The 25,845-nt window shown below is 39.9% G+C and overlaps 1 protein-coding gene across 2 annotated transcripts in view; it reads left to right on the forward strand.

The window, feature by feature from the left end:
• MARCHF1 (membrane associated ring-CH-type finger 1) overlaps positions 1-25,845 on the forward strand; it is a 688,453-nt gene that overhangs the window by 534,324 nt on the left and 128,284 nt on the right. Inside the window, exon 6 of one of the 2 annotated variants that reach the window (XM_088836140.1) lies at positions 25,636-25,715. In XM_088836140.1, coding sequence (XP_088692266.1) covers positions 25,636-25,715 — 80 coding nt within the window. Of the gene's footprint in view, positions 1-25,501; positions 25,716-25,845 lie in introns of those variants that run through there. The other variant, XM_055434162.2, reaches the window with a different exon arrangement.

Below are 25,845 nucleotides of genomic sequence, written 5' to 3' on the forward strand. Positions count from 1 at the left end.
TAATCATAAGGGTTTTGATTTAAATCACACCTGAATTGCTTGGTGATTTTTCCCTAAAATCTTCTATTTAAGCCTGAGTTTTGCAGTCAGGAGCATATGATCTGAGCCACAGTCAGCTCCAGGTGTTCCTTTGCTGACTGTACAGAGTTTTCCTATCTAGGCTGCAAACAACATAATAATCTGATTTAAATATTCACCATCTGGTGACGTACATGTGTAGAGTTATCTTTTGGGTTGTTGGAAATGGGTGTTTGTTATGACCAGCATGTTCTCTTGACAAAATTCTGTTAACCTTTACCCTGCTTCATTTTGTACCACAAGGCCAAACTTGTCTGTTATTCTGGTTATCTCTTGACTTTCTACTTTTGCATTTCAATCTCCTATGATGAAAAGTACATTTTTTTGGTGTTAGTTCTAGAAGGTGTTGTAAATCTTCATAGAACAAATCAACTTCAGCTTCTTTGACATCAGTGGTTGGTGCATAGACTTGGATTACTGTAATGTTGGATGATTGACATGGAAACGAACCAAGATCATTCTGTAATTTTTGAGACTGCACCCAAGTACTGCATTTCAGACTCTTCTGTTGACTGTGAGGGCTACTCCATTTCTTCTAAGGGATTCTTATCCACAGTAGTAGATATAGTGGTCATGTGAATTAAATTTGCCCATTCCCATCCATTTTAGTTCACTGATTCCTAAGATGGTGGCATTCAATCTTGCTATCCCCTGCTTGACCACACCCAATCTACCTGGATAAGTGGACTGAACATTCCAGGGTCCTATGCAGTATTCTGCTTTACAACAGACTTAACTTTTCCACCAGACAGATCCAAAACCAAGTGTCATTTCTGCTTTGACTCAGCTGTTTCATTCATTCTGGAGCTATTAATAATTGCCCTCTGGTCTTCCACAGTAACATATTGGACACCTTCCAACCTTGGGGGCTCATCTTCCAATGTTATATTCTTTTGCATTTTCTTATTGTTCATTGGTTTCTCATGGTAAGAATACTGGAGTGGGTTGTCATTTCCTCCTCCAGTGGACCACATTTTGTCAGAACTCTTCACTACGAGCCATCTGTCTGAGGTGGTACTGCATGGCATGGCTCATAGCTTCATTGAGTTACACAAACCCCTCCAGCACAACAAGGCTGTGATCCATGAAAGGAGTTTTGACATTAGAACCTGCCAAAATACAGAATATTTCTATCAAATTCCCAGAGTCTTTAGACTCCTCGGAGTTCATAAATCCCTCCTTTCACCTCTGCCCTCAGTAACCACTAATATGCTTTATTTCACAAAGATTAGTTGGCACTTTGTAAATGGCCTGTTCTGGAAACAGTCTTCCTTTTTTATATGTATTATATTTTATATATTAATTTATTTATCTTAATTGGAGGCTAATTACCTTGTAGTGGCTTTTGCTATACATTGACATAAAACAGTCTTATAATTGACTTTCACTCCACATAATTATTCACTAGGCTTATTGACTATATCGGTACTTTATTCCTTTTCTATTGCTGGATACTATTCTGAGGCATAGATATACCATGTTTTGTTTATCCATTCACCTGTTAATGGAGGTTCAGTTTGAGTCTGTTATGAATAAAACTGATATAAACATTAGAGTATAAATCTTGCGGGGGAGGGACATATGATTTCATTTCCCTGGGGTAAATACTTATAAGTAGAGTTGCGAGGTCTTATTTAACTTTATGTAAAACTACCAAATGGTTTTCCTTTTTGCATTTCCTCCAGAAATGTACAAAATTTCCTGTTGGTTCACATCCTTGCCCATACTTGGTATTGTCAGTATTATTCTCTGTAGCCCTTCTAATAGGTATCTAGTGGCCTGTCTTTGTGCTTTAATGTTCATTTCACAATGGCAAGCCACTCCAGTATTATTGCCTAGAAAATCCCATGGATGGAGGAGCCTGGTGGGCTGCAGTCCGTGGGGTCGCTAAGGGTCGGAAACGACTGAGCGACTTCACTTTCACTTTTCACTTTCACACATTGAAGAAGGAAATAGCAACCCACTCCTGTGTTCTTACCTGGAGAATCCCAGGGATGGGGGAGCCTAGTGGGCTTCCGTCTATGGGGTCACACAGAGTCGGACACGACTGAAGTGACTTAGCAGCAGCAGCAGCAGCAGCATCTTTTCAAATATTTATTGGAAACTAATTTATCTTTTTTTGTAAGTGGTTGATCAAATCTTTGGCCCATCTTTATTGTTTATTTATTTTTGAGTTATAGGAGTCTAAGAATTCTATACATACTTTATCCAATATGCACTTTGAATTTTCTCTTTCTTTGTAAAGACTTTCTAAGAGCAAAACTTTTTTGCATGAGTGTGTGCATGCTAAGTCACTTCAGTAGTGTCTGACTCTTTCAACCCTGTGAACTGTAGCCCACCAGGCTTCTCTATCCATGGGGATTCTCCAGGCAAGAATACTAGAATGCGTTGTCATGCCCTCCTCCAGGAGATCTTCCAGGACACAGGGATCGAATCCACATCTCTTGTATGTCCTGAACTTGCAGGCAGGTTCTTTACCACTACCATCACCTGGGAAGCCCAGAAGTTTTTATATGAAGTCTAATTTAACAAAAATTCACTTCATGATTTTTTTTTTTTTTTGAGTCTCATCTAGAAAATCTTTTCCCACTTAAAGTTTTTTTCATATTTTCTTCTCAAAGTGGCATGGCTTTAGTTTTGCTTTGAATAAATCATTTACCATAATCTTCTGACATGTTCTAAGGTAATGACTGAGATTCATTTCTTCCACGTAGATACCCATTTGTTCCATCACCATTTGTTTGAAAGACATTCTTTTCTTCATTGAATTGCTTTGGCACCTTTGAAATAAATCAGTTGATCATGTTTGTGAATCTATTTTTAAACTCTATTCTGTCCTACTGATGACTTCGTAGGTACTTTATGGTTTTGGTGCTATTGTAAATGGAATTTTTTAAATCTCAATTTTCAATAGTCTAAATTTTATAAGAGTTGTCATCATCTTTATCTCCTGATCAATGCCTTCATTGATTACATATCAAACGTGAAGCCCCATCATCATCTAAAACCTTTCTTTACAAGATTTTATCACCAGCATGCTATTTCCAATAAAATTAGTCTCTGGTCCAAATGTATACTCCAAACTTACATATAAAACTGCATATGCAGTTTATGCTCTAAACTTGCATAAGAGCACCAAGGATGCAGGAATACAGAATATGTGAAGATCAGTAAGTGGAAAAAGCACCCTAATATAAAAGAGAGATTCAGAGATTAAGCAAATTCTAAGCTGCTTTGGAGGGTAAAACAAGAATTAGTACTGGAAACTGCAGAGAAACTGACTTCAATGTAATAGTAGGATGATACAGTCAGAAGATATACTTAGAGAAATGCAAGGGACTTTCTCAGGAGGCAGTTAATCCTGTTACTGGCTGAGCAGGCCCCTGATGACCACCTACTAAGAACGTTACAAAGGGAATAATCAGTGTCATGTGTAAGTTAAATCAGGTCACCTTTGAAAGATACCGCTAGTGCTGAGCTCACAATTCTGTGAATTTATTTTTAACCTTTAAGTATCATTTCACCACCAAAAAGGAGTCTTTTGGACAGTTTTTGGACTATTTGTATTCATTGTGTGCTCAGTAGCTTCAGTTCAGTTCAGTTCAGTCGCTCAGTCATGTCCAACTCTTTTTTTTTTTTTTTTCATGTCCCACTCTTTCCAACACCATGAATCACATCACGTCAGGCCTCCCTGTCCATCACCAACTCCCGGAGTTCATTCAAACTCATGTCCATCGAGTCGGTGATGCCATCCAGCCATCTCATTCTCTGTCGTCCCCTTCTCCTCCCGCCCCCAATCCTTCCCAGCATCAGAGTCTTTTCCAGTGAGTCAACTCTTCGCATGAGGTAGCCAAAGTATTGGAGTTTCAGCTTTAGCATCAATCCCTTAGTCACATCCAACTCTTTGGGACCCAGTGACCTGTAGCTCACCAGGATCCTCTGTCCATAGAACTTTCCAGGCAAGAAATACTGAAATGGATTGCCATTTCCTACTCCAGGGAATCTTCCTGATCCAAGGATCAAACTCTGATTTCTTGCATTTTCTGCATTGGTAGACAGTTCTTTACTTCCCAGGGATGAACCACCTGGCAAGCCCTTTGTATTTCCTACATCCAGTTTAATATTTCCTCTAATACTTAATTTTTGAACATGTTATTCATGAACTACTGCTGAAATTAACGAAGGCTTATTTTTGGGGGGAGAGGTTAAGATTTTCTCTTTAATTTTCTGTTTCATATTGGAGTATAGCTGATTAACAATATTGTGATAGTTTCAGGTGAACAGTGAAGGGACTCAGCCATACATATACATGTATCCATTCTACCCCAAATCCCTCCTCCCACCCAGGCTGGCACATATCATTGAGCAGGGTTCCCTGTGCTGTACGGTAAGTCATTGTTGGTTATCCACTTTAAATACTGCAGTGTGTACATGCCCATCCCATGTCTTTCCATTCATTCCAACAACAATTTTGTTCTCTAAGTCTGGAGTCTGTTTCTGTTCTGTAAATAAATTCATTTACATTATATCTTTTTAGATTCTGCACATAAGGGATGTCATACGATATTTCTCCTTCTCTGTCTGAGTTGGCGTGACAATTTCTAGGTCCATCCATGTTGCTGCATATGGCATTATTTCATTCTTCGTAATGGCTAATATAATAGAGGCTTTTTTTTTTTTTTTTTTTTTACAAAGCAGCTTCTACAACATCACTTCCTATTGGAAGTTCTAGAATCACCCTTCACAAAGTATTTTTAATGTATTACTGTATAAGAGAAGTCATTTGTAAATGGTTATGCATGATCATTCTTTGGCACATCCATAAATTATCTGTCAGACTCTTCTACTGGAATGGACCTAAACCTGTCAAAGCAGCAGGAGACAACTGTTTCAGCATCTTTTAAAACAATAATTAATTTTCAAAATAACAAGGCAAATTGACTCTAATACTTTGGCCACCTCATGAGAAGAGTTGACTCACTGGAAAAGACTCTGATGCTGGGAAGGATTGGGGGTGGGAGGAGAAGGGGACAACAGGGAATGAGATGGCTGGATGGCATCACTGACTCGATGGACATGAGTTTGAGTGAACTCCGGGAGTTGGTAGTGGACAGGGAGGCCTGGCGTGCTGTGATTCATGGGGTCGCAAAGAGTCGGACACGACTGAGTGACTGAACTGAACTGAACATTGCCCCCAGATTACAATCATGGCCTAGATGACACAGAGAAAAATTGTCTCGCATTGCCTATAAACAGATTCTCAGAAAACCTAATTTAAGATCATTGCCTTTAATTATATTTCTGATATAAATAACTTCGATAAAATTAGTGCAGCTGGCCTCCTGTTTGTTTTTCCTATTTGAATGCACTGTACAATATAATCATCTGAAATAAACATCCATTACAAAGAATGCTTCATTTCAAAGGACATGCTATTCTGCTCATCCAGCCAATTGTTATCTTCCCCTCCCCAATACATTTCCATCTTGCACCTATTAAAGGGATGAACTAATTACCAAGCTCTCATAATGTACCAACTAGCAAATTAAAACATTTCATTGATGTTAAATAGGGCCATGTCTTTAAAAGATTTTAATTCATTTTTATTCACAATTACCATGTTTTCTTTTTAAACAGACCCTGCCAGCTTACAAATTGTTGGAAGACATACTCTCCTCTACACAATATAGTTATGTCTTTTCCTAACTAGAAATCTCTATCTTTAAAAGAAAATAGGACATACATCTTGCATTTGATATGCTTTTTACTCCGAAGTCCATGGGAATAGTCTTAAGATCCATGTAACACATAGACCTCAATTCATTTATTTTTTTACAAAGCAAAAGTGGCTCTTTGCCAGAAGAGAGTGAAGTCCTTTCTTCTTGGATTACTGTGATGTGATTGTAATCTGTTATCTCCACTAAAATCAGAATGAGACTCACCAAGGCCAGTTCAACCCTAAAACTGTTTATTAGACACCTGCTGCATACAGGACATTATGAAGTTTCCTAAAATGAGTAAGATATGGCCTCTTTTCTCAATCTGGTACAGAAGACAAAAAGAAGATCAACCGTAGAACATTGTGCCAATTTGGAAATGGCTAGACAGGAACACAGATGATAAAATATATATCAGAGCAAGTTGGATCCTGTAAAAGAAGTTAAAAAGGGCTTGGAGTTCAAAGGAAATGGCTGGCATAAAGCTGGAAAAATTAAGTGGGCCTTGAGGAAAATCCCAATCCTTTACTTTTGTTCTTCTCTATGGAGAAAGATATAGAAATTCAAGTATGAGACATATTTGATAATAATAACAAATAAGCTGTGCTTTTCTAGAAGCTGGGCATTAAAAGGACTGACTAAAGTAAATACCAGAAAAGTAGATGGGATGCAGAACCCAAAGCCGTAAATCCTTGGTGGCTCAGTGGTAAAAAGAATCCTCTTGCCAATGCAGGAGACATAGATTTGATCCCTGGGTTGAGAAAATACCCTGGCAAAGGAAATGGAAACCCACTCCAGTATTCTTGCCTGGGAAATCCCATGGACAGAAGAGCCTGGTGGGCTACAGTCCACGGAGTTGCAAAAGAGTCAGATACAACTTAGCAACTAACCACCAACAACAAAGCCTCTTTGTATTTGATTTATTAGACAATCAGGAAACCACTGAAGCCTTTTTAATAAGATGAAGGGAATGACTGGGGAATCTCCCTTAAGGCACGTCTTAAAGCTCATGGAATACTGATAAAATGAAGAAAAATGACAGGCAGTGAGAACCACGAGAAGAATATTTGTCTTCTCTCTGAACAAATAATTGCACCATGTTAAAGGAAGGTCCAACCAGTCCATTCTAAAGGAGATCAATCCTGGGTGTTCATTGGAAGGACTGATGCTAAAGCTGAAACTCCAATACTTTGGCCACCTCATGCGACGAGTTGACTCACTGGAAAAGACTCTGATGCTAGGAAGGATTGGGGGCGGGAGGAGAAGGGAACAACAGATAATGAGATGGCTGGATGGCATCACTGACTCGATGGACATGAGTTTGAGTGAACTCCGGGAGTTGGTAGTGGACAGGCAGGCCTGGCGTGCTGTGGTTCATGGGGTCGCAAAGAGTTGGACGTGACTGAGCAACTGAACTGAACTGAACTGAAAGGAAGGGCAGGGTTTTGGATCTCAATCTTCTTGTAACTAGACTTGGTTGCAGGGCAGCAGACCTGCAGCTAGAGCGCTCGGGTGATGGGGAACACACAACTGCAGGAGTGAGGGAGGAGGTCCAGGCTGACGGGTGCGATGGCAGCAACCCATCCATTCACCCTGGACACCCAGGGTCTGAGCTGATGTCCACACAAAAGCAGGGTGTTGGACAAGGACTTGTTTGGGTACCCTGTTTGGGAAATGCTTCCCGGGAGCAGGAATGAGGGAGAAGGAGAGTGAGACAGAAAAGAGCAAGAAGCTGACAGAAGGGCGTGGGAAAGAGGCCAGTGATAGGGTGATGGGCCTGAATGCCTACAGTCCCCTATGAAATGGAAAGAACACTGCCAAATTCTGTGAATTCTTCAAGACTTGGTTTTTCGCATTCTATTAAAGGAGGATAATAATCCATACTTTCCAAGGTTGTATATGTTGGAGATATATATATATATATATATATATATATATATATATGGAAAGCATGTTATAAGGCTTTGGTAAATAAGCCAGTATTTACTATTTCTGATTATTACTAGTGTTGCTATAATTATTATTGTGACTACTAGCCAAAGAATTGAATCTGACAGGCTTTGTGGTTTTCCAAGAGGCCACTCTCTGCCTAACTCCTGCTTGATTTTTTTTTTTTTTTATTGAAGTATAGTTAATTTACAAAGTTGTGTTAGTTGCTAGACATGATTTAGTGACTGAACAACAACAAATAGGGTAGGGAGACAAGGGAATGACTAAAACAAAATTTACAGTTCTCAGGAATGGGAATCCTACTTTGCTTGCAACTACTTGTACTGAAAGGCAGGACAAGGAGAGGAGAACAGGGATGACATTCCAGGGTTTCCCTCCCCATTTATATACCCCAGCAGGGTTTGTGGAGAGGATGTGTATATATATGTATATACATATGTTTACATATATGTACATATACATACATATATACTCTCAAGAGAAGACTCTTGAGAGTCCCTTGGACTGCAAGAATATCAAATCAGTCAATCCTAAGGGAAATCAACCCTGAATACTTATTGGAAGGACTCATGCTGAAGCTGAAGCTCCAACACTTTGGCTACCTGATTCGAACAGTGGAAAAGACCCTGATGCTGGGAAAGACTGAAGGCAAAAGAAGAGGAAGGAAGCAGAGGATGAAATGGTTGGACGGCATCACCGACTCAGTGGACATGATCTTGGGTGAACTCTAGAAGACGGTGACGGACAGGGAAGCCTCATGTCCTTGTCCTGCAGTCCATGGGGTCACAAAGATCGCAGATTCTTTTCCTTTATAGGTTATTATAAATATTGATTCTCTGTGCTCTCTAATTCGTCCTTGTTGATTATCTGTTTTATATATAGCAATGTGTATATGTTAATTCCAAAGTCCTTGTATATCCAGTCTCTCTTTCCCCTTTGATGAACATAAGTTTGTTTTCTATATCTAGCTTAAATATATGAAAACAAGCCTCAGTAAACCTAGGCATTACTTTTAGGCATCCAGAGAACTGTTTGCTTTTAAAATCTTCTAGAACAAAGTAAATCTAGTGTATGAGATTTCAAAAAAAAAAAAAAAAAAGAATGTTGCCAAGAATTGCACCCTGAATGATTAGGGGCTGATGCACTTTGGGGATATGCACAAAGCACCGTAGGGTGATACCTGGCCCAGCTGAACCTCCTATTGTCTTTCACAGAAGCCACCAAAGCAGGAAACCAAGCCACGCAACTGCATGTCCTTCTAATTACCATTGGCTCTTTCTGTGCAAACGCTTGGGCTTCTGTATGCTTCCCTCCACCTGCACCTCTGCTTCCCCGAGGAATCATGAGGTTACAGTGCACTAGGCATCATCACCACCCAACTCACTCCCAGCAGAATTTTCCCTCTTATGTCCAGCCATGAGTGACCCAGCTCCTAAATTCTATCCTGTGGTTCTTCTTTCCAGCACTATCTCTAGTACAAACTATCTCTCACTTTGGGTTTCCTTCAAGGCAGTACTAGTAACAAGACATTCAGTGCAGGTGGTGTATTTTATACATCATTCCAAGAATCATAGATGAGGGATCTGGGCACATAAGACAGGACAGGTAGAAAGTCAAGGTAAAGGTGCATTTTGAAGTTCATTTGGGGAGCTTAATTCTAATGGGAATCTTGTTGTAATTCAGTCCCTAAGTCTGTCACTGTTTCCATTCTTTCCCCAACTATTTGCCATGAAGTGATGGGACTGGATGCCACGATCTTTTTTTTTTTTTGAATGCTCAGTTTTAAGCCAACTTTTTCACTCTCCTCTTAACTTTCATCAAGAGGCTCTTTAGTTCGTCCTCACTTTCTGTCATAAGGGTAGTGTCATCTATGTATCTCAGATTATTGATATTTCTTCTCGCAATCTTGATTCAAGCTTATGCTTCATCCAGTCCAGCGTTTCACAAGACGTACTCTTCACATAAATTAAATAAGCAAGGTTACAATATGCAGCCTTGATGTACTCCTTTCCCAATTTAGAACCAGTCCATTGTTCCATGTCCACTTCTAACTGTTGCTTCTTGACCTGCATACAGATTTCTCAGGAGGTAAGTTAAGGTATTCCCATCTCTTTAAGAATTTTCCAGTGTGTTGTGATCCACACAGTCAAAGGCTTTAGCATAATCAGTGAAGCAGAAGTAGATATTCTTCTGGAATTCTCTTGCTTTTTCTATGATACAAGGGATGTTGGCAATTTGATCTCTGGTTCCTCTGCCTTTTCTAAATCCAGCTTGAATATGGAAGTTCATGGTTCACATATTGTTGAAGCCTGGCTTGGAGAATTTTGAGCATTACTTTGTTAGCATGTGAGATGAGTGCAATTGTGTGGTAGTTTGAACATTCTTTGGCATTGTCTTTCTTTGGAACTGGAATGGAAACTGACATTTTCCAGTCCTGTGGTCACTGCTGAGTTTCCCAGATTTGCTAGCTTATTGAGTGCATCACTTTAACAGCATCATCTTTTAGGATTTTAAATAGTTCAGCTGGAGTACCATCACCCCCACTAGCTTTGTTTCTAGTTCTGCTTCCTAAGGCCCACTTGACTTCACACTCCAGGATATCTGTCTCTAGGTGAGTGATCACACCATCTTGGTTATCTGTGTCATTGAGATCTTTTTTGTAGAGTTCTTCTGTGTATTTTTGCCACCTCTTCCTAATATCTTCTGCTTCTGTTAGGTCCATACCATTCCTGTCCTTTATTGAGCCCATCTTTTCATGAAATGTTCCCTTGGTATTTATAATTTTTTTGAAGACATCTGTAGTCTCCCATTCTATCATTTTCCTCTATTTTCATTGCTCACATAAGAAGGCTTTCTTATCTCTCTTTGTTATTCTTTGGAATTCCCCATTCAAGTGGATATATCTTTCCTTTTCTCCTTTGCCATTCACTTCTCTTCTTTTCTCAGCTATTCGTAAGGCCTCCTCAGACAACCATTTGCCTTTTTTCATTTCTTCTTACTGCCTCCTGTATAATGTTATGAACCTCCATCCATAGTTCTTCAGGCACTCTGTCTATCAGATCTAATTCCTTGAATCTATTTGTCTCTTCCTCTCTATTATCAAAAGGGATTTGATTTAGCTCATACCTGTATGGTCTTGTGGTTTTCCCTACTTTCTTCAGTTAAAGTATGAATTTTGCAATAAGAACTTCATGATCTGAGCCACAGTCATCTCCTGATCTTGTTTTTGCTGGCTGTATGGAGTTTCTCCATTGCTGGCTGCAAAGGATATAATCAATTTGATTTCCATATTGACCATCTGGTGATATCCATGTGTAGAGTCATCTCTCATGTTGTTGGAAGAGTGTATTTGCTATGAACAGTGTGTTCTCTGGACAAAATTCTGTTAACCTTTGCCCTGCTTCATTTTGTACTCCAAGGCCAAACTTGTCTGTTGCTCCAGATATCTCTTGACTTCCTACTTTCGCATTACAGTCCCCTCTGATGAAAAGGACATCTTTTTTAAGTGTTAGTTCTAGATTTTAGCATAGTCAATTAAACAGAAGTAGACTTTTTTTTTTTTAATTCTCTTGCTTTTTCTATGATCCAGCTGATGTTACATCCATTTGATCTCTGGTTCCTCTGGCTTTTCTAAATCCAGCTTGTACATTTGGAAGTTCTTGGTTCCATGCTGTTTAAGCCTAGCTTGAAGGATTTTTAGCATTACTTTGCTAGCATGTGAAATGAACACATTTGTATGGTAACTTAAACATTGTTTGGCATTGCCTTTCTTTAGAATTGGAATGAAAACTGACCTTTTCCAGTTCTGTGGTCACTGCTGAGAGACCAAATTTGCTGACATATTGAGCGCAGTACTTTAACAGCATCATCTTTTAGGATTTGAAATAGCTCAGCTGGAATTCCATCACCTGCACTAGTTTTCTTCATTCTAATGCTTCCTAAGGTCTACTTGATGTCACATTTCAGGATGTCTGGCTCTAGGTGAGTGACAACACCACTGTGATTATCTGGGCCATTAAGACCTTTTCTGTACAGTTCTTCTGTGTGTTCTTGCCACTTCTTCTTAATCTCTTCTTCTTCTATTAGTTTCTTTCTGTTTCTGTCCTTTATTGTGTCCATCATTGCATGAAAATGTTCCCTTGGTACCTCCAGTTTTCTTGAAGAGATTTCTAGTCTTTCCTATTCTATCATTTTCCTCTATTTACATTGCTCATATAGGAAGGCCTTCTTATCTCTCCTTGTCATTCTTTGGAACTCTGCGTTTAGTTTGGCATATCTTTTCCTGTCTCTGTTGTCTTTTGTTCCTCTTCTTTCCTCAGCTATCTGTAAGGACTCCTCAGACAACCATTTTGCCTTCTTGCAATTATTCTTCTTAGGGATGGTTTTTGTTTCTACTTTCTGTACCATGTTATGAACCTCCATCCATAGTTCTTCAGGCATTCTAAATCTAATCCCTTGAATCTATTTGTCACTTCCACTGTATAATCATAAAGGATTTGATTTAGCTCTGGCTTTCCCTACTTTCTTCAATTTAAGCCTGAATTTTGCAATAAGGCCCTCATTATCTAAGCCACAATCAGCTCCAGGTCTTGTTTTTGCTGACTGTATAGAACTTCTCCATCTTTTGCTGCAAATAACATAATCACTCTTATTTAAGTATTTACCATCTGATGATGTCCATATGTAGATTCATTTTTTGTGTCATTGGAAAAGGATGTTTGCTATGACTAGCGCATTCTCTTGTCAAAACTGTGTTAGCCTTTGCCAGGCTTCATTTTGTACTCCCAGGTTAATTTGTCTGTTACTCTAGGTATCTCTTGACTTCATAAGACAGGTGATGATGATAGATAGATAGTAAATAGCTAATTGACAGATGATGATGATAGGTGGATAGAGTTCTATTTTTATGATGTATCTTTGCTACCCACATGTTCTTATTTCTGAAAATCCATACTGTGTTTTGATATTTGGTAAATGTCCTCTGATTTCATGTAGCTTTTTAAAAAGTATATTCCTAGATGTTTCCCCATGTTACTTTGTTCAGCTGATCTTTCAAATAATTTTATTATGTTTAAAAATAAAGTATCTAGTTGGAATGGTATTTCTTAAGATTCCCCTCTCTTCTTTCTCTGTCATATCTTGGCTATATTGAATCCTAATTCTTCTGCCTGTTGATGATCAGTTCTGGACCTTCCAGTTCTCAGCTGCCATAGTGAGCTTTCTAGTTCCCCAATTTAATAATTTCCATTTGCTACTGACCATCTCTCAGTGACTTTCCATTTATTTAAGGTTAAAATTCAAACATTTCAATGTGGCATGTGGGACATCTCTCTGTTCTTTTCTCCTGAATTTTATCACTTCCTGTCTCACTCACCACCCTCCCTCCAACCATCACCAAACTTTCTGTGGTTCCCTGATCTCCCTACTCTGCTCTAATGCACGTTTCTCCCTATTTGTTCTGCTTACCCCCATCACCAACTCAGCCCTTTTGAGGTAAGCTGTCATCTCCTCTGGGGCACTTACTTTAAATCTCTGTTCTTCTGTCTTGAGTTCAGTCCTCTTCCTTCACCAGAATTCACACTACCACACTCTCAGGATACCCTCAGTTCAGTTCAGTTAATTTCAGTCGCTCAGTCGTGTCCGACTCTTTGCGACCCCATGAATCACAGCACACCAGGCCTCCCTGTCCATCACCAACTCCCGGAGTTCACTCAAACTCATGTCCATCGAGTCGATGATGCCATCCAGCCATCTCATTCTCTGTCGTCCTCGTCTCCTCCCACTCCCAATCCCTTCCAGCATCAGACTCTTTTCCAGTGAGTCAACTCGTCACATGAGGTGGCCAAAGTATTGGAGTTTCAGCTTTAGCATCAGTCCTTCCAATGAACCTAGACTTTATTAAAATCACCTGTTCACTCACACCACTTTCCCACTACATAAGAAGCCCTATCAGAATACCATCTGTTTCTTAATCCCAGAACTCACCGTCATGTTTATTACTTGATAGATCCTTATTCATTTTTGCTGAGCAAATGAATCAAAAGTGACACAAGTTGATATTAATTTCATACCAATTAGTTGGCCAAATAGATTCCAGTCAATTTTTGTGGTGTCTTTGTTGGGTGCAGGTAGTTTTGTGGGGAGGGAATTGGGGAAATGAAAATATAGAGTGTGTTGATGAGCTGGGGACAAGTGATTTTTCATCCAGCTTGGAACGTTTTGAGAGACTCTGGAAGTCACTTCAGCACTGCCCCTGGGAAGATGGAAAAGCTGGACATTTACGCATTGACTCCAATCTGAGAGCTATCCTCCAACAGTTTAATTTATTCCACACTCCCAGGCTATGCCCATGTGCAACCCAGCAAGTGTGTTTGCTACCAGGAAAAACTCAGGGCAGAGAGTGCAAGTAGGAAGCAGTCTACAGGCAGGTGAACTCAAAGTAGGGTAAGGGTCCAGCAGGAGACACTGCTCCAGCAGGAGACACTGGCCCACTGAATATATATAAGCTAAAACCAAATGTGAGCTATTCAAAGACTCCTGAGGGGCAACAAGAATGATTTCAGTTCTCTTCAAAATCCTTCAGCATTATAGACATAAATGCTATCTGAGTCAGTAACATGGTGAAGCCAAAACCTCTCCAAAGGAAAGCTGTACCTTCTTTAATGTTCAGTGTTATTATTTGTTGATAAATAACTTTCCCATTGCAGGACATGCATTTGCCCAGAACTGTGAGGTTATAAAATGTGTTTTATCATGATGATGTCTATTTCAGGATCTTTGCCTGTGCAGTCTCATGGAATTGGCTTTAACATACCATTAAGTAGCCATGGATACTCATTATGATGGTCATCATATTTTGATCCACATTTATAGTCACATTATCAATGGTTGGGAGTCACTTTGGGGTTGTGCTGCTGTTTTAAAAACAGAATGAGGAGCAAACTTCACATATGTGGTCTTTATTCAGTGTCTGCTGTATGCAGAGATTCTTACTAAACTCACTTGGTGTATGTGGAATAAACAGTACACATTCTAACAAAATTTACTGCTTCAAGTACAGAAAAATGCTTATATTTTACAAAAACTGGTTATGCTTTCAATGGGTACAGATATGAAGTTGATCTAAACTAAAAACTTGAAATAAGTTAGTTTTGAGACAAATATTGAAGGAGATTACCAAACGTGGCCTGGTGTCCAAAGATGACATTCAAAGACTTTAAAAATACAGTGTTCACGAATTGATGGGAAAGACTCAGAAAATTAAAAGTCAAAAGTATGCAGATGTTACAAATAACGAATGTTAAAAAGGGTGTGGAGAAAAGGGAGCACTCCTACACTGTTGGTGGGAATGTAAATTGGTGCAGCTACTATGGAAAATAGTATAGAAGTTCCCCAAAAAAAAGCTAAAAATAGAGTTGCCATATGATCCAGTAACCCCACCCCTGGGCATATATCCAGACAAAATGCTAATTCAAAAAGATACACGGAGCTCTATTTTCAGAGCTGAACTATTCACAATAACCAAGACATGGAAACAACCAAAATGTCCATTGACAGATAAATGGACAAAGAAGTGGTATACACACTGGAATACCACTCAACCATAAAGAAGAATGAAATACGTTGGTATACACAATAGACTAGTACTCAGTAATAAAAAAAAAAGAATGAAATAATGCTATATACAGCAACATGGCAAGATGGAGAGATAATCGTACTAAGTGAAGTAAATCTCTTTCCAGAAAGAGAAAAACAAATGCCATATGATACCACTTACATGTGGAACCTAAGATATGACACAAATGAATTTATCCATGAAACAGAAACCAGCTCACAGATGTAGAGAAAAGACCTGTGGTTGCTAAGAGGAGGAGGGGTGGAAGAGGGAAGGACTGAGAGACTGGGATTAACAGATGCAAGCTGTTATTTATAGAATGGATAAACAACAAGGTCCTACCATATAGTAGGGAACTATATTCAATATCCTACAATAAACCATAGAGGAAAAGAATTTTATATAATATGAATCACTTTGCTGTACAGCAGAAATTAACATGTTATAAATCAACTATACATCAATGTTTGTTTGTATGGATCACACACAACGTTGGACTGTGTGAATCACAACAAACTGTGGAAAATTCCTAAAGAGATGGGAATAACACACCATCTTATCTGCCTTCTGAGAAATCTGTATGCAGGTCAAGAAGCAACAGTCAGAAGCAGAAATGGAACAATGAACTGGTTCCAAATTGAGAAAGGAGTACATCAAGTCTGTATATTGTCACCATGCTTATTTAACTTACATGCAAAGTACATCATGCAAAATGCTGGGCTGGATGAGGCACAAACTGGAATCAAAATTGCCTGGAGAAATATCAACAACCTCAGTAATGCATGACACCACCATTATGGCAGAAAGCGAAGAGGAACTGAAGAGCCTCTTGATGAAAGTGAAAGAGGAGAGTGAAAAAAGCTGACCTAAAATTCAAAAAACTAAGATCATGGCATCCGGTTCCATCACTTCATGGCAAATAGGTAGGCAAACAACAGAAACAGTAAAAGACTTTATTTTCTTGGGCTCCAAAATCATTGCAGATGGTGACTGCAGCCATGAAGCTAAAAGATGCTGGCTCCTTGGCAGAAAAGCTATTACAAACCTAGACAGCATGCTAAAAAGCAGACATTACCTTGCCAACAAAGGTCCATCTAATCAAAGCTATGGTTTTTCCAGTAGTCACGTGTGGATGTAAGAGGTGAAGAAAGCTGAGCACTGAAGAATTGATGCTTTTGAACTGTGGTGTTGGAGAAGATTCTTGAGAGTCCCTTGGACTTCAGGGAGATCCAACCAGTCCATTCTAAAGGAGATCAGTCCTGGATGTTCATTGGAAGGACTGATGCTAAAACTGAAACTCCAATACTTCAGCCACCTAATGAAAAGAACTGACTCATTGGAAAAGACCATGATGATGGGAAAGATTGAAGGCAGGAAGAGAAGGCAACAACAGAGGATGAGATGATTGGATGGCATCACCGACTCAATGTACATGAGTCTGAGCAAGCTCTGGGAGTTGGTGATGGACAGGAAAGCCTGGCGTGCTGCAGTCCATGGGATCACAAAGAGTCAGACATGACTAAGAGACTGAACTGAACAAAACTGATACTTCAATGTGTGTATTAGTCGGTCAGTTGTGTCTCACTCTTTGCAAACCCATGAACTGTAGACTGCTATGGTCCTCTGTCCATGTGATTTTCCAGGCAAGAGTACTGGAGTGGGTTGCCATTCCCTCCTCAGGGGATTGTCCCGATCCAGGGATCAAACCCAGTTCTCCTGCATTGCAGGCAGATTCTTTACCACTGAGTCACTAGGGAAACCCCTATACTTCAATAAAATAAACTTAATAAGAACAGTGTGTGGAGATCACTCTATTGGAACATGTGGAGGACGCCATGCTCTCCTGTGGGTACATGGCTTCTTCTGCCTCAGAATGTTTTAATCTCTTCTTTAATAACTCCTACTTTCCTTTTTAGCTTAGCTTAGTATTACCGCTATATTAGTTTCCTATGACTGCTAAACTCAGCAGTGGCCAAAGGACTGGAAAAGGTCCAATCCCAAAGAAAGGCAATGTCAAAAAATGCTCACATTACAGCACAATTGCACCCATCTCACAGGCTAGTAAAGTCATGCTCAAAATTCTCCAAGCAAGGCTTCAGCAATACGTGAACCGTGAACTTCCAGATGTTCAAGCAGGTTTTAGAAAAGAAGAGGAACCAGAGATCAAATTGCCAACATCCGCTGGATCATGGAAAAAGCAAGAGAGTTCCAGAAAAACATCTATTTATGGTCATTGACTATGCCAAAACCTTTGACTGTGTGGATCACAATAAACTGTGGAAAATTCTGAAAGACATGGGAATAACAGACCACCTGACTTGCCTCTTGAGAAACCTGTATGCAGGCCCGGAAGCAACAGGTAGAGGTGGACATGGAACAACAGACTGGTTCCAAATAGGAAAAGGAGTACATCAAGGTTGTATATTGTCACCCTGCTTATTTAACTTCTATGCAGAGTACATCATGAGGAACGCTGGGTTGGAAGAAGCACAAGCTGGCATCAAGATTGTCAGGATAAATATCAATAACCTCAGATATGCAGATGACACCACCCTTATGGCAGAAAGTGAAGAGGAACTAAAAAGCCTCTTGATGAAAGTGAAAGAGGAGTGTGAAAAAGTTGACTTGAAGCTCAACATTCAGAAAACTAAGATCATGGCATCTGGTCCCATCACTTCATGGGAAACAAATGGGGAAACAGTGGAAACAGTGTCAGACTTTATTTTTGGGGGCTCCAAAATCACTGCGGATGTTGATTGCAGCCATGAAATTAAAAGATGCTTACTCCTTGGAAGGAAAGTATTGACCAACTTAGATAGCATATTAAAAAGCAGAATCATTACTTTGCCGAACAAGGTCTGTCTAGTCAAGGCTATGGTTTTTCCAGTGGTCATGTACGGATGTGAGAGTTGGACTGTGAAGAAAGCTGATTGCCAAAGAATTGATGCTTTTGAACTGTGTTGTTGGAGAAGACTCTTGAGAGTTCCTTGGATTGCAAGGAGATCCATCCAGTCCATTCTAAAGGAGATCAGTCCTGTGTGTTCATTGGAAAGACTGACGCTAAAGCTGGAACTCCAATACTTTGGCCACTTCATGCAAAGAGTTGACTCACTGGAAAAGACTCTGATGCTGGGAGGGATTGGGGTCAGGAGGAGAAGGGGACGACAGAGGATGAGATGGCTGGATGGCATCATGGACTCGATGTACATGAGTTTGAGTGTACTCCGGGAGTTGGTGATGGACAGGGAGGCCTGGCGTGCTGTGATTCATGGTGTCACAGAGTCGGACACGACTGAGCGACTGAACTGAACTGAACTGATGACTGCAAAAACAAATTACCACACAAATGTATCATCCTGTAGTTCTAGAGGTCAGAAGTCAAACATGGGTCTCACAGGTCTACACTGAAGATGTCAGCAGGACCTCATTCCTTCTGGAACCTGTAGGGGAAAGCTCCTTTTCCAGCCTTCTCCAGCTTCTAGAGGACGCCTGCATGCCTCCATTCAGCACCTCCTCCGTCTGTCTTCAGTGACGGAAGTGAATCTTCTCCCCTTCTCTCTGACCTCTGCTCCCATCCATTCATCTTCTCTCTCTGACTCCAATGCTATCACCTCCCTCTTAGAAGGATCCTTGTACTTACACCTGGCCCACCTCGTTAATGCAGAACGATCTCTCCATCTCAAGGTCCTTAACTTAATCACCTGTGCAAAGTCTCTTTTGTTATATAAGGAAACAGATTCACAAATTCCAGAAATTAAAATGTTGATATCTTGAGTAGGAGTAAAGGGCAGTATTATTAAGCCTGCCACACCTTCTCTTGAAGTTCTTCTAAGCTTTTGACTTAAAATGAGTTTCTTTTCCTCTGGATCCCACAATCAGGTATGTTTGTTTTTTTTTTTTAATCTTTAACTGAAGTATACTTGATATACAATATTATGTAAGTTACAGATGTACAGCCTAGTGCCTCAGAATGTTTAAATTTACACTCCATTTATAGCTCTTATAAAATATTGGCTGTATTTCATGTGTTGTACAGTGTATTCTTGAAACTTATTTATTTTATACATAACAGCTTGTACTTGTTAATCTCCTACTCTTATTTTTTCCCTCCCCTGTTCCCTCCCTGCTCTGGTAACCACTAGTTTGTTTCCTATATCTGTGAGTCTGTTTATTTTTTGTTATTTTCACTAGTTTGTTCGATTATACATTTCTAAGAATTTGTCCATTTTTTCTATGTTGTCCATTTTATAGGCCTGTGGTGGTTCATAGTAGTCTCTAATGATCCTCCGTATTCAAATAAGACAGTAGGTATTGCGAGGGGGCATCAGAGGGCAGACACACTGAAATCATAATCACAGGAAATTAGTTGATCTGATCACATGGACCATAGACGAACGTGTCCACTGGAGAAGGGAATGGCAAACCACTTCAGTATACTTGCCTTGAGAACCCCATGAACAATATCAAAGGGCAAAATGATAGGATACTGAATGTGGAATTCCCCAGGTCTGTAGGTGCCCAGTATGCTACTGGAGATCAGTGGAGAAATAACTCTAGAAGGAATAAAGGGATGGAGCAAAGGCAAAACCAATACGCAGTTGTGGATGTGACCGATGATAGAAGCAAGGTCCGATGCTGTAAAGAGCATTATTGCATAGGAACCTGGAATGTTAGGTCCATGAATCAAGGCAAATTGGAAGTGGTCAAACAGGAGATGGCAAGAGTGAACGTAGACATTCTAGGAATCAGTGAACTAAAATGGACTGGAATGGGTGAATTTAACTCAGATGACCATTATATGTACTACTGTGGGCAGGAATCCCTTAGAAGAAATGGAGTCACCATCATGGTCAACAAAAGAGTCCAAAATGCAGTACTTGGTTCAATCTTAAAAACGACAGAATGATTTCTGTTCGTTTCCAAGGCAAACCATTTAATATTACAGTAATCCAGGCCTATGCCCCAAACAGAAACGCTGAAGAAGCTGAAGTTGAACGGTTCTATGAAGATCTAAAAGACCTTTTAGAACTAACACCCAAAAAAGATGTCCTTTTCATTATAGGGGACTGGAATGCAAAAGTAGGAAGTCAAGAAATACCTGGAGTAACAGGCAGATTTGGCCTTGGAGCACGGAATGAAGCAGGGCAAAGGCTAATAGAGTTTTGTCAAGAGAACGCACTGGTCATAGCAAACACCCTCTTCCAACAACACAAGAGAAGACTCTACACGTGGACATCACCAGATGGTCAACACCGAAATCAGATTGAATATATTCTTTGCAGTCAAAGATGGAGAAGCTGTATACAGTTAGCAAAAACAAGACCAGGAGCTGACTGTGGCTCAGATCATGAACTCCTTATTGCCAAATTAAGACTTAAATTGAAGAAAGTAGGGAAAACCACTAGACCATTCAGATATGACCTAAATCAAATCCCTTATGATTATACAGTGGAAGTGAGAAATAGATTTAAGGGACTAGACCTGATAGATAGAGTGCCTGATGAACTATGGACGGAGGTTCGTGACCTTGTAAAGGAGACAGGGATCAAGACCATCCCCATGGAAAGGAAATGCAAAAAAGCAAAATGGCTGTCGGAGGAGGCCTTACAAATAGCTGTGAAAAGAAGAGGAGCGAAAAGCAAAGGAGAAAAGGAAAGATATAAGCATCTGAATGCAGAGTTCCAAAGAATAGCAAGGAAATATAAGAAAGTCTTCCTCAGTGATCAATGCAAAGAAATAGAGGAAAACAACAGAATAGGAAAAATAGAGGAAAACAACAGAATAGGAAAAACAAGAGATCTCTTCAAGAAAATTAGAGATTCCAAGGGAATTAGAGATTCCAAGAAAATTAGAGATTCCAAGAAAATTAGAGATTCCAAGGGATTCCAAGAGATTCCAAGAGATTCCAAGGGAATTCCAAGAGATTCCAAGGGAACATTTCATGCAAAGGGATGAAATTAGAGAACATTCCAAGGGAACATTTCATGCATAGATGGGCTCGATAAAGGACAGAAATGGTATGGACCTAACAGAAGCAGAAGATATTAAGAGGTGGCATTCACAGAAGAACTGTATAAAAAAGATCTTCACGAGCAAGATAGTCATGATAACGTGATGGGCTCAATAAAGGACAGAAATGGTATGGACCTAACAGAAGCAAAAGATATTAAGAGGTGGCATTCACAGAAGAACTGTATAAAAAAGATCTTCACGAGCAAGATAGTCATGATAACGTGATCACTGTCCTAGAGCCAGACATCTTGGAATGTGAGGTCAAGTGGGCCTTAGAAAGCATCACTACGAACAAAGCTAGTGGTGGTGATGGAATTCCACTTGAGCTATTTCAAATCTTGAAAGATGATGCTTTGAAAGTGCTGCACTCAATATGCCAGCAAATTTGGAAAACTCAGCAGTGGCCACAGGACTGGAAAAGGTCAGTCTTCATTCCAATCCCAAAGAAAGGCAATGCCAAAGTATGCTCAAACTACCACACAATTGCACTCATCTCACAGGCTAGTAAAGTCATGCTCAAAATTCTCCAAGCCAGGCTTCAGCAATATGTGAACCGTGAACTCCCAGATGTTCAAACAGGTTTTAGAAAAGGCAGAGGCACCAGAGATCAAATTGCCAACATCCACTGGATCATGGAGAAAGCAAGAGAGTTCCAGAAAAACATCTATTTCTGCTTCATTAACTATGCCAAAACCTTTGACTGTGTGGATCACAATAAACTGTGGAACATTCTGAAAGAGATGGGAATACCAGACCACCTGACCTGCCTCTTGAGAAACCTGTATGCAGGCCCGGAAGCAACAGTCAGAACTGGACATGGAACAACCGACTGGTTCCATATAGGAAAAGGAGTGCGTCAAGGCAGTATATTGTCACCTTGCTTATTTAACTTATATGCAGAGTACATCATGAGGAACGCTGTGCTGGAAGAAGCACAAGCTGGAATCAAGATTGCTGGGAGAGATATTAATAACCTCAGATATGCAGATGACACTACCCTTATGGCAGAAAGTAAAGGGGAACTCAAAAGCCTCTTGATGAAACTGAAAGAGGAGAGTGAAAAGGTTGGCTTGAAACTCAACATTCAGAAAACAAAGATCATGGCATCTGGTCCCATCACTTCATTGGAAATAGATGGAAAAACAGTGGAAACAGTGTCAGACTTTATTTTGGGGGGCTTCAAAATCACTGCAGATGCTGCTTGCAGCCATGAAATTAAAAGACGCTTACCTCTTGGAAGGAAAGTTATGACCAACCTAGATAGCATATTAAAAAGCAGAGACATTACTTTGCCAAACAAGGTCCGTCTAGTCAAGGCTATGGTTTTTCCCGTTGTCATGTATGGATGTGAGAGTTGGACTGTGAAGAAAGCTGATCGCCGAAGAATTGATACTTTTGAACTGTGGTGTTAGAGAAGACTCTTGAGAGTCCCTTGTACCGCAAGGAGATCCAACCAGTCCATTCTAAGGGAGATCGATACTGGGTGTTCATTGGAAGGACTGATGATAAAGCTGCAACTGCAATATTTTGACCACCTCATGCGACGAGTTGACTCACTGGAAAAGAATCTGATGCTGGGAGGGATTGGGGACAGGAGAAGGGGATGACAGAGAATGAGATGCCTGGATGGCATCACCAACTCGGTGGACATGAGTTTGAGTGAACTCCGGGATTTGGTGATGGACAGGGAGGCCTGGCGTGCTGTGATTCATGGGGTCGCGGAGAGTCGGACACGACTGAGCGACTGAACTGAACTGACTGAACTGAATTGTACTTTTACTTTTCCCTCTCTGATTTTATTGATTTGTGCCCTCTCTCTTTTTTTTTCTTGATGATCCTGGCTAAAGGTTTATCAATTTTGAAAATATTTCAAAGAACCATGTCTGACTTTAATCTTTTCTATTATTTTTGTTTAATCCTTTCTATTTTTTTAAATTTATCTTAATTGGAGGCTAAATACTTTACAATATTGTATATGTTTTGCCATATACTGACATGAATCCACCCCAGGTGTACATGTGTTCCCCATCTTGAACCCCCCTCCCACCTCCCTTTCCATTCCATCCTTCTGTGTCATCCCAGTACACCAGCCCCGAGCATCCTGTATCATGCACCAAACCTGGACTGGTGATTCATTTCACATATGATAATATACCTGTTTCAATGCCGTTCTCCCAAATCATCCCACCCTCACCCCATCCCACAAAGTCCAAAAGACTGTTTTATACATCTGTGTCTCTTTTGCTGTCTCACATACAGGGTTACCATTACCATCTTTCTAAATTTAATATATATGTGTTAGCATACTGTATTGGTGTTTTTCTTTCTGGCTTACTTGTCTCTGTATAATAGGGTCCAGTTTCATCCACCTCATTAGAACTGATTCAAATGTATTCTTTTTAACTGTTGAGCTGCGAAAGGTTGGGGGCGGGAGGAGAAGGGGATGACGGAGAGTGAGATGGCTGGATGGCATCACCGACTCTGTGGACATGAGTTTGAGTGAACTCCGGGAGTTGGTGATGGACAGGGAGGCCTGGCGTGCTGTGATTCATGGAGTCGCGGAGAGTCGGACACGACTGAGCGACTGAACTGAACTGAACTGAATACTCCATTGTGTATATGTACCACAGCTTTCTTATCCATTAGTCTGCAGATGGACATCTAGGTTGCTTCCATGTCCTATCTATTATACTTCTATTGTTTTTTAAGTCTGTAGTTCATTTATTTCTGCTCTGATTTTTATTATATCTTTCCTCATGCCAACTTTGGGTTTTGCTTGTCCTTCCTTTTCTAGTTCCTATAGGTGTAAAGATAAGTTGTTTGAGATTTTTCAGTTGTTTCCTGAGGTAAACTTGTATTGCAATAAACTTTCCTCTTAGAAGTATCTTTACTGAGTTGCATAGGTTGTTTCCATTTTCATTTGCCTCCAGGTATTTTTTATATCTTCTTTGATTTCTTCAGTGACACATTGATCGTTCAGTAGCACATTGTGCAGCTTTCACACTCATGCTTTTTTGCAGTTTTGCATCTTTGATATGGGGATTTTTAGAACTTTGAAATTTGGGGTTAATCTTACTACCTTTACTATTATTTTTCTTGCTGTCAATTTCATCTGTGCTGTCAGACTGTTCTAAATCTGGAACTTGAACCCCCTGGGTTTCCTCTGTGTACAGGCAAGGGTTGCCTTGTGAGTTGAGTATGAGAGCAGACCAAAGAGCAGAATTTCTCACATGAAGCTCTGCTCTACCATCTACCAGCAAGGAGCAGCACTGATTTCTCAGTTTCCTCATCTATAACATGGAAAAAATTATCGTATTTGCTACATGTGTTTCTTGTACTAATGAATGAACATAGGAAATTTACTTAGAACTGTGACTGGCATAAATATTTCCTCAAAACTATTAGTTATTATTATTTCCCACTTGTGAGATTATTATAAGGATTAAACAGATGGCAGATAAACCATAGTACCATGCCTGGCACACAGTAAATTCTTCACACAGTCTAGTTTTTTATTTATCATCATCACATGTACTAAATACAATGGTTAGAAAATTCAAAGTAGTGAAGAAATGCTGTGTTTCAAACATAAGCATCTCATGAAACAGACTGAAATTTATGCCAATCTGCATAATTTCAGGCTTTCTTATTCTCAGGCTTAGTCTGGTCATGAAGCTAAAAGTTATGAAGGTTAATAATGTTGTAGTGGACAGATTTTTATTAGCCTCCATGATAAAATAATAATAATCACTGGAGGTTTTTAAATATTACAAAGTGTTTTTAAATATATCATCTCATGGGGCCCTAAAGTGACTTAATGTTAACTCCAGGCAGTATCTAGCAATCTAATGGCTATTTGATTATTGAATCTTCCTGAATTAGTATAATCTTTGTCACATAATAGCCATTGTGTCCTTTATATCACAGGCTCTTCAAGAGTTACACATTTTTTTCCAAGGCAAATTGAGCCATTCCACTCAAAAGCTTACAGTAAATAGAATAGAAACTTGTGGAATCATCTTCCTCTATCACAAACGAAGCAACAGCAAAGTGGTACAGCATCTCAGCTGTTCCAAGTTCCTCAAATCAGTTTTACTTTTGCAAAACCTGCCCCCCGACTTCCTATATCCTGTGAGCTGCCTTACAAACAACATGACCGGCAGCCACGTTTGTTGTAATTTTTTAAATATGTGGAAAAAAAGCAAGATATCGACCATGTATTACCTTAACCAAGATGCCAAATTGTCTAACTTGTTTCTCCAGGCCAGCAGTCCAACAGCTGGGACAGCTCACAGGAGCCAATCAAGGTTGTCTGTCTGTCCATCCACTCAGGACATCTGCAGGTAAGTGTGCAGCAAATGAGCCTGTTTGGTATTTTTAGACCAGTGTTTTGTACTCTTGTTATATATGATGAGACTGTGTGACTCTTGCTGCTGTCTTATCTTGTCTATGGATAATTTATATCAGCCTGAT

This window comes from Moschus berezovskii, chromosome 5 (genome assembly GCF_049115385.1).
Source record: "Moschus berezovskii isolate FMDL1 chromosome 5, NW_MosBer_1.0, whole genome shotgun sequence".
NCBI lineage: Eukaryota > Metazoa > Chordata > Mammalia > Artiodactyla > Moschidae > Moschus > Moschus berezovskii.